The sequence below is a fragment of the Colius striatus genome, chromosome 14 (assembly GCF_028858725.1).
Source record: "Colius striatus isolate bColStr4 chromosome 14, bColStr4.1.hap1, whole genome shotgun sequence".
Taxonomy (NCBI): domain Eukaryota; kingdom Metazoa; phylum Chordata; class Aves; order Coliiformes; family Coliidae; genus Colius; species Colius striatus.
Window position 1 is genome coordinate 9,975,318 of NC_084772.1, and position 9,768 is coordinate 9,985,085.

The 9,768-nt window shown below is 42.7% G+C and overlaps 1 protein-coding gene across 1 annotated transcript; it reads right to left on the minus strand.

Annotated features, from left to right (window-relative positions):
• Window positions 1–430: 430 nt before the first annotated feature.
• On the minus strand, window positions 431–3,851 carry LOC104561669 (cytochrome b-c1 complex subunit Rieske, mitochondrial). The gene is made up of 2 exons (XM_062007729.1): window positions 3,581–3,851; window positions 431–1,232 (listed from the first exon to the last, which is right to left on the minus strand). The coding sequence occupies exons 1-2, from the start codon at window positions 3,789–3,791 to the stop codon at window positions 622–624; spliced, it is 822 nt and encodes a 273-aa protein (XP_061863713.1). The 5' UTR covers window positions 3,792–3,851; the 3' UTR covers window positions 431–621.
• Between the last annotated feature and the right edge of the window lie 5,917 nt (window positions 3,852–9,768).

A 9,768-nucleotide genomic window follows, 5' to 3' on the forward strand; every position in this document is an offset into this window, starting at 1 on the left:
CCTTATCTCCAAGTAGAAAAACTCAATTCCAACTTAAGACGCTTATTTTTATCATCACAAAATTACATTGTTATCATTGTAGCTAAATGCTAAATACAATGCCTCTGAACAGTGTAAAAGAATTTCCTTCTTAGGTAGGTGTTTATTTACTTTTTCCTTCACTTACTTTGAAAACAAACAAAAAAATTCTCCAAACTGTTCTGAGTTCACAGCAAGGTGTTTTTTTTAGATTTTCCTTCCCTTAATGCAGTAAAGACATAAAAAAACATACAACCAATGAAAACATATGGTGTGAAGAAAACAATGGCTTTGTAGTTCAGTGTCTACATCTTGTATCAGCAGCCCTTCACGCATACACGTTCTGGCTCTGCTGTGGCACCTCTCTGACCAGACACACTACAAGTCCTTACACAAAAAAATACACGTGACCTTAAGTCAGAACAAGTGCTCACTCTGATTTTTATTAAAACTGAACACAGGAAGTACTCAAACATACTTCTGGTTGAGAATCGAGACAGTTACTATGTTTTTAGGCTGATCTGGTTTTATGTAATTCCAGAATCAGTTAACCCTTTGCGAGCACACTCATAGGAACAGGCACATGAGCAAGCATCTCATTATTCAGCCAACAACCACGAGATCATCACTAAGAAACTGGTAGGTTGGAACCTCAAGGTTATAGGGAGCAGGACCTTTCCTGATTCTGCCAGAGGCATCGTAATGGGACCCGTGGCAAGGGCAGTAATAACCGCCAAAATCTCCAGAGTTGGCAATGGGCACACAACCAAGGTGAGTGCACACACCTACCAGTATGACCCATTCTGGTTTCTTTACTCTGTCTAAGTCATGCTGTGGATCCCTCAGTTTAGACACATCAACTTCAGCTTCCTGATCAATCTCTGCCTGGGTTCTATGACGCACAAAAAGGGGCTTCCCTCTCCACTTGAAAGCCATGTTCTTGCCTTCTGGAATGTCAGATAACTTGATCTCAATCTTTGACAACGCCAGCACATCGGCAGAGGCGCTCAGGCTGGAAATAAACTGGGTGACAACATTCTTAGCAGTATATGCAGTTGCTACGCCTGTCGTGGCAGCCAGCAGGTAGGAAAACCCTTTTCTAGCTTCACTGCTCCTTTGAGAAGACACAGTGGTGTCGAGCACATCTTGACGACGATAGGCAGAGAAGTCGGGCACTGCAACATCATTATGGACACAACGAATGCTGGCAGGTGCTGCAAGAAAAAGAACATGACGTGACACCACTTTCAGGTCATTTAAGTTAAAAATGTTACGATGTATTTTAAGTTATATTTTCTTAATTGCATTTCTGGAATAATGTGTAAATGTGACTCCAAAGTCTGGGCAGGATTCTGCTAATTATATACTTCAGTTTTAAGTTGTAGGAAAATAGTTTCCAGAAGATATTTTTGGTAGATGAACAAGTGATTTGGGAACAGTGTTATCTGTTCCTTGAAAATTATACAATGCCTGGGGAGAGTGCTGAAAAATCTGAGAAGTCCTGCATTTAAAGTGAACAGTTTTTTCCATCCTGCAGGATACTATGAGTAGCTAAGACAGACCAGTTTCCTGTTCAAATGTTTCCCTGAAAAACACCTGCCATGAAGAAATTTGATTTAGTGAAGTTTGCACAGCTGAAGCTTAACGCTTTTGTGCTTTTCTTTGTAATGCTTTCCCTCTTAAGTGAGTGGATAAGCATTTTGAAGACCAAAAACACAGTATTAGACATGCTACTCTGTATTAAACTGTTGTCAAAGCTAAATGCCCTACTAAACAATTTTTAAACCTACAGTCTCCTATTTGCCGGGATCTTTACATAGAAGGATTTAGAGATAAAGCCAATAACTACCCAGTTCCCAAGATTTTCAAGTGGGATTCCCTGTCAAACCTGTGGGCTAAACTAACAAGATGTGATGGCTAACAAAGAGGCCTTTAATTACTCCAGATAAAGAAAGGTGCTTCCCCCAACAAAAATCTGAAAGCCAAAGACAAGAACACCATAAAGACAAAGTGTGCACCCTCAGTTGGCACAAAGTTAATAGATGTTAACAAAACCCTTTTTATTGTATGCAATATAAGGGGGGAAATATTTCTATTTACCTACAAGTAACTCAGAATCAAGAACATTATTAGCTGTAGGATTTTAACTGCAGAGAAATGAAACTGAAATTCACAATTTTGAGAGTAAACCATACTAACTTACTTCAGTATCAAGTTTACTGACAAGTAATACAATTAGCTTCCAAAAGGTCCCTATACTCAGTGAAAAGTGTGCCTGACATTAATTGAAACATGCCAGTTAGTTATAGATTAGTACACTTCTCACCTGAACACATCCTTTACGGTCACAGGTCAGGTGAAGTGTGTAGTTCTGATCACTACAGAGCATCCTTCCCAAGGCATGACTTATATATATATATATATCTGACTATCCTATGGAACTGTATGGAGCTGGCTGTTGTTTCTTGCCCAGAACCAGCAGAGCAGGGCAGTAGCTCAATGTGAAACAAATTGGTCTGTTTGATGGAGAGCCATTGCCCTTTGGCCTGGAGTCAGGCTCTGCAAAAACCACCTAGAAGTAGCTTTACCTGATGCTTCCTGAACACTCCATGAACTGGAGAGAAATACAGGACTTCCAAAAGAGGAAAAGGGATGGTCTGATTCACTGTTAATTCATTAAATTGTGTTTAATTCACAGTGAGATGAGTGTTAGAGCTGGTTTCCTTCAACGGTAAATGCAGCATGTGTTCTCAGTGCACATTTCTGTTTTGATGCCTTCAGTTAGACCCTTTATTAAAATAAAAATAATTTTCATGCATTTTCTCAAATGCAAAGCAATTACCCACCCAAAAGTCATCAAAGGGATGCCAGCTTTCAATTGGACTCAACTCTACAGTTATGAGTCATAGAATGGTGGGGGCTGGAAGGGACCTCTAGAGATCATCCAGTCCAGCCTCCTGCTAAAGCAGGTTCCTCTCAATCAGGGTCACAAAAATATGTCCAGGTGGGTTTGATAACCTCCAGAGAAGGAAAATCTATACCTTCCCTGGGCAGCCTGTGCCAGGGCTCCCTCATTCTCACAATTAAAAGTTTTCCTTGTGTTTAAGTGGAACTTTTTGTGTTACAGCTTATGTTTACCACCTCTAGTCCTGTCACTGGGCACTACAGAAAAATGTGTCGTCCCGTTCTCCTGACATCCACGCTTTAGGTAAGTGTGTGTTTACACAACGATGGTGACTTGGAATCTTGAAAAAACAATAAGGTAAGCAGCAAAAGCCAGAACCTCTCAACCACTGCTGGGCTGTGCTCGCCCCAGCTGCCGGCCGGAGACCAGCACCGCCAGCCGCCGCGGTGACCGCCTGCTTTCCCCGCGCCGAGCCCGCCTGAGCCCCCTGCCCGCGGCCGTGCCCCAGCTCCCGGCCCGCCTGCGGCCGGCTGGCTCCGGGGCCCGGCTCCCGGCCGCCGAGCAGCAAGAAACCCGGCCGCGGTTCCCCTTCCCCCCGCCCTTTTCCCAAGCAGCTCTCGCAGGGCCCGGCCCAGCGTCCCGACCCCCGGCCCGCACCGTTGAGGCTGACGCCGGCGACGAGGCCTCCCCGAGCCGACCGGCCGCTCATCGACTCCCGGCAGAGCAGAGGCCGTTTCAGGTCCAGCGGCACCTTCTCGGCCCGTCGCGCCACCGCCGGCGCCAGCGGCTTCAGCGGCCCGGGCACGGCGTGCGCCGCGGCCGACAGGTAGGGCGCGAAGGGCCCGGAGCGGGCGGCCACGGACAACATGGCGGCGGCGGGTGCTGTGCCGGTCACCGCTGCGACCTTCCCGGCGGCGGCGCAGGGCGCACGCGCGCTGAGGCGGCGCAGGGGCTCACGGCGGCGCTGGGGGGTGACGCAGACGCACGTCAGAGCGCGAGCGCCGCCCCGCGCTCTCCCGCCCGGCGGCAGCGGCCCTGCGGCGGCGCGGGAGGGGGAGGACGCTGACACGTGGGGTTAACAGCAGGCACGGCCTGTGGAAGGGAGTAGGCGTGCGGGTGGCGCAGCGGGTGTCACGGGCTGTGATCAGTAACGGCACGCATGAGTCTGCTGTGGCGAGGCGCGCCGCCTTTTCTGTTGCCAGCATAGGGATGTCTGTCAGTCAGGAGCTAGAAGACTTCATCGCAATTCCTTGCTCTAGTCTTTACCTTTTATTTTTCTAAACTTTTTGTGTTTTATTTAATCTCGAGGTAGTTTTTTTCCGCGCAGAAGCTCCACTGCTTCACCTAGTTCGCAATTAGTCCTTGAGGGTGAAAAATGCCTTCAGCAGTTGTGTTCAGTGGCAAGCAGAAAAGAGTCCTGGGCTTTGCTGGTGGTTAGGCGTTATCAGGACACAAATTCTGTATCAGATTAGCCCAGTTCATGACAGTTGTTTTCATTTCAAAATCTCCTGCCTGCAAGTGTCCCTGCTCAGTCTGCCCCAGGTGTGAGTTCCAACTCAGGCTCCCTCCTAAGGCTCCCAGGTGCAAACCTGAGGCATCCCCTCTAGTGCAGTTTGTGTGCCCCAGCACCACTCCTGGTCCCAGCTGCCCATCTCCTCCCAGGCCTGGGACTGCTGGGGAACAGGGCAGATAATCCCAGAGTTAGTGGCGACTTTGGTGCTTCAGCGAGGGCTGTTCCCATAAAGTGCCTGGGCTGGTGATCATCCTTTTGGCACTGTTTTGTATAATTAAGAACTATTGCAAATTTATGTCTTTTTTTTTTCTTTTCTTTTTTCTCTCCTTTACTGTAATTCTTCATTTTGTTGAGGTATTTCTGTTTACTATTTTGAAAGGACATCGAGTCTGAAAAATGCAAAGCATGTTTTACAGTACATTTGTTCATAACCGTGTTTCTGTGGGTAGCCTCCAGCTGCCACTGCTCCAGTGTTTCCCATTGCTCAGCAGCATGTTTAGTCTGGAGCTCAGACTGCTGTGGAAGTCAAATAGTTCCCCAGAAACTCATCGTAAGTGATTTGGAGGGTGAAGGAACACAACAGCTGTAATTATTGCTGAAAATAATATTTCTTCCCTTCTCAGTCACAAACAGGCAGAGGTGCAAACAAGGCATCCAATTTTTATCTCTGCTGAGATCATTGAGCTGTGTGAATGGCACAGGAGGCTTTTGCACGTTGTTGCACCTTAAGGTCTGTGCAGTTAGCATAGAAAGCCTCCTACCCTATCTCCGCCTCTCCCATATACCTCAAATGCTTTTCCATTAAGGGAAGAAATTTCAGGGCTCTGGGTATCATCAATGTATTTTCGTTAAACATGAAGAGCATCTAGAGTTGCCTGAAGAGAGATTGGATTATTTTTCAAAAGATCCTGCTGTATTTTAAGCAGCAAAAAGCTAAATAAAAAGTTCTCTTTCCAGGACATTGTGTGCATTGTTTGTCCTTGTGTGGATATAAGCAAAATAAAGTATTTAAAAGTACTGAATTAAATAAAATATTTTGTTAGATTTAAGTATTTCTTTTATTAATATTTTGTATCTGATCTGATAGCAATAGATTTGGCTTTACCTGCCCAAGGTAGTCCTAAAATGGCTGATAGTATTACTCTGTGGAGCTTCTCAAAGAGAAATAAAATTGGGGTTTTGTTCTTAAAGTACATCTTCTAAGAGTTAAGCCAGCACTGTGCAAGAAAAATATTGATTCACTTGTTTGGTTGGTTTCTTTAATTAAATAGTGTGTGTGATTTTGCCTTTTCGACTGCACTGAAAAGTAATCTGAAATAAAACAATGCTGCTGTCAGCTCCTTCTCCAGTGAAACAGGCAGCAAATGACATCTTCCAGGCAAATTAAACCCAAATCCACTCCCAAGGGCTATTCTGGAGGTGGCAGTTCAGTTCATAAAATGAATCTTGGCAGATGCAGACCATTCATAGCAAGGAAGGGCAGCATGTTTAAGAGACAAGGCGGCAGAATGCCATAGTGATCTCTCCTCCCTTTGCAACAGGGAAGGTGGTGGTTGCCTCTGCAGAACTACAGCCTTCACATACAGACAGACCTCTGGTCAGGCAGTGGCACTGTAAAACACAACCAGTGTCTCAGGCTCTTGTTGGAAGCAGTAGCCCAGCTCTTTGAGACAGTCCTTCCTCTGGAGAGGATTCTGATTCTCTGGAGTAACCACTCAATTTGGGATGATAGTCTCACCCCAAACTTGTTTGAGTTAGTTGCAAGGATGAGAGGATAGTAGATATATCAAGTAGATGTAAAGATCCGTTCTTCTAATAACAACTAGTGTGAATAAACAATTATCTGAGGTTTATTGGGTTGAGCTTTTTCCTTAGTTGATTTTACTTTATAGCATCAGTCTCATGCTTGACTTCTCACAGCTTCCAACAGTAAGACTTAGTTTGATACTAGATGGTAGAGGCATACTTGCTTCAGTCAAACCTTTTAACAAGTTCAGGTTTCTAAAATTTTCCCAAAATGCGGGATAAACTTGACACAGAAAAAGGTGAAGACATTTGAGCTAAAATATCTTCTAGAAATCTGACTGATTTCTCAGCTAGTCAGCACAGCCCATTCATGCAAGGCTGCGAAGCTTTAGTGTTTCACACTGCCTGTATAAGGAGCTGTTGTTTTGAAATTCAACTGTTGCTAATGGAGTTTCTACTAAATTATTTTATGATTGTGTATTAAAGAAATCTGTCTCTGTGGAGTGGTAGTTTGGGAACTGGCTTTATTAAGATTTATTTAAGGGTTTGACTTTTTCTATATAAGTAATGTACTGCATCTTTTTATCTGTTGTCTGAAATGTACTGAAATATGGTAGTTCTAATTAAGTGGGATGGATCATTCTAGTTCTAGTAGTATTGATCTATAATTATTTATTTCCCTGCAAGTTTGTGACATATAAGCCTGGGTAGATAATGATTTACCCAACTCAGCACACTATACTATTGGTAACTGTAGTTAGTAGTGATGTAGTAATTACAGGGTACCATAATAATATTCTAGCGAAAAGATAATTTATGGAAACAACTGGGGCTGTGAATCAATATATGGGTGGAAATAAATTATATTTGTGCAGGGGGAGAGAAAATTAGGAAGACCCATTGTAACAGCACAGTTTTACAAACATTATTTCATTTATGAGGAAAAAAGCTACAGAAACAAAATGTGATTTTCTGTTCATTGTAGATTGCAGAGTTGTTATACACTTGGTAAAGATCTGAATGGAACCAAATGAGTTGGTTCAGGACAAGAGGAGTTTCTACTAAGGCCATGAGATGTTAGTATATTTGGTGTTTCACGATGAGATAGAAGATCTGAGCTACTGTTTTCTACAAATACTTCTACAGAGTTTGTACAGTTGTGAGTTTTGGGCATTTTTTGCTGGAGTTTTGTGGCATTTTTTAAGATTCTGGCTTTGACAGTGATGTAAGTTTTCAATTTGTTAACCCAGCTCAGCTCTTTGGGATGGGGCAGATGTGGCCTCATCCCAAAACAATATATTTTTCTGACTGGGTACTATTCCCAGAGATGTTTAGCAAAGGGTCTTTGCTGCTTCTACAGACTTGACAAAATAAGGTAGCCAGTATTATTTTGGAAGATATTTCTGTAAATTTTTTATAGATGTAAGACTGATTTAAAGTGTGGTCTGAAGATGATTAAAACATGAAAATATTTCAGAAAAAAGGCATCAAGTTCTGTTATCAGAGTCCAAAAAAGATAATTTGAATGTTAAAATGACTAAGCATATTCCAGTGTGTAGGTGTGCTTTGAGAACTACTGTTAGGCTTATGTTCTCGAGCATTGCTACTGAGCAAGCGCTTCCCAGCCCAATCTGAAAGATAAATGCCATTATAGTATTGTTTAAACCATCTAAACACACCACCGTGGTTGCTTTTGTGCATTCACAACAGTGCTAGCCTCATGAAAGTTTGTACTGCTTAATGTTCCTGTTATTTTAAAGTAAATTAAAAGTTCATTTGTGTTAACATGAAAGCTGGGAGATGCCAGGGTTGCAGTATTACTGCATAGTTGTAGTATGTTGTTACTGTGCTTTCTGGACATGTGCAGTAACATTTTCTTCACATAGTACTTTATTCTTGAGTTTATGTATTCTTCAGATATTATGTACTGAATTTGAGATGTTAGGGTTTGCATTTGCTTTTTGGGTTTGCATTGGTGATCATTTAATTTTCCCTGAATAAGATTATTGACAAATTTTAAAAAAAGCAAACCAAAAAACAAAACAACAAAGCAACCAACCAAATTTCAGCTGTGGAGTGTGGTTAGTAAAGGAGGTATACCCTGCTTCATTATGCTTGTCGATGAGGGTTTTCACGCTGTGCTGTAGAGGATGACTGTCACAAAAGTGCCACGTGGCTCAGATGATTCCCCGTGCCCTCATCTCTGGTCACATTACATGGGCTCGTGTCTTTAAGATGAGAGTGCGCAGATGATGTAACACAGTCCAGCTGAGTGCAGTTGTTGCTCAGGGAGGTGGTAGACTCCATCTGTGGAGATACTCAAAACCCATCTGGACACAGTCCCGGACAGCCTGCTCTTGCTGAGTCTGGGGATTAGACTAGATGATCTCAAAAGGCCCCTTCCAACCAAAGTGACGCTGCGACTCTGTGATGTTCAGACTTTCCTGTTAATGTGCTTACTAATGAGTGAGAGGAAGCTCCTTGCTTAGAAGTGTTCAGGCATTCTTGTGAAATATAGTCCAAATGTTGCTGCCCCAATGTGTAAAGTGGGAGTAATAGCAGCACCCTGCCGTTGTGCCTGCTTGGTGCCATTTCTGAGCACTGATGTGTGAACTGTCAGTGCACTGAGCACGGAAATGCTTTGGGAAGTTAAAACGGAAGAGTTTCCTGTTTGGTTTTTTCATGTAACCTTTCTTTTAAAAGCTGCTTCTAGCAAGGCTACTTCATAGTTTGGGTTTTTTTTATTTAGTGATAATCTTTGTCTGTATAGCTATCTTGTCATTTTCTTCTATCAATTTTCCAAACCAAGGGATTTATCTTTAATGCAGTGATGTGTTTGGGGGTCTGCAGCCTGCAGGCGCTAGATGAGGCATTCTGGTTTGTTGGCTGTTTAGATAAGAGCACCCTACTGCTAGAGTGGCTCCAAATGCTGCAGTTAGTTCCTTTGCAGAGTTAATGTTCATTACAGTGATGTTCATTTTGTGATGTGGTACTAGAGAAGCTGCTAAATAAATCTGAAGATAGATTTATATATGCAATACAGTTTCTTTAGGGTTAAAATTATGGAGATATTTAGACTTTAATGCTCTTTGAGGTTAGCCTCTTGCTTTGAAAAGTCACAAGATGTGATCAAAAGGAATATGTATGAAAAGTGAGGATAAAAAATGGACAGTAAAACTGAAAAAAAAAATCTAACATTCGGTTGTTCAAACATCCCTCTCCCACTCCCTGAATTAGTTGAAATGATGACACCTCACTGCTACAGTCTAATCTAAATTTAGTTTTATCCCAGCAAAGGAAGAAATAATTTGAAGTATTATGAGCAAAGAAGAGAGCTGCTGGCAGCTTTTTACTTCTCTTTCTGTTAATGCAGGAGTAATAGGCAAGAGTTCACAGCTTTAGCAGCCATCTTATTCTAAATCTCTTACATCTCTGCTTGGTAACGCTAAGATATATTGCTTTGAGCAGAAGGACATAGAATATCTGGCTCTGGCAGATATGCACTCAACATTTTAAGTATAAAATAAATACAAAGAAAACATATTTCTCCTCCCTGCCCAAAATACTAATAGAAAAATCAAAGCAG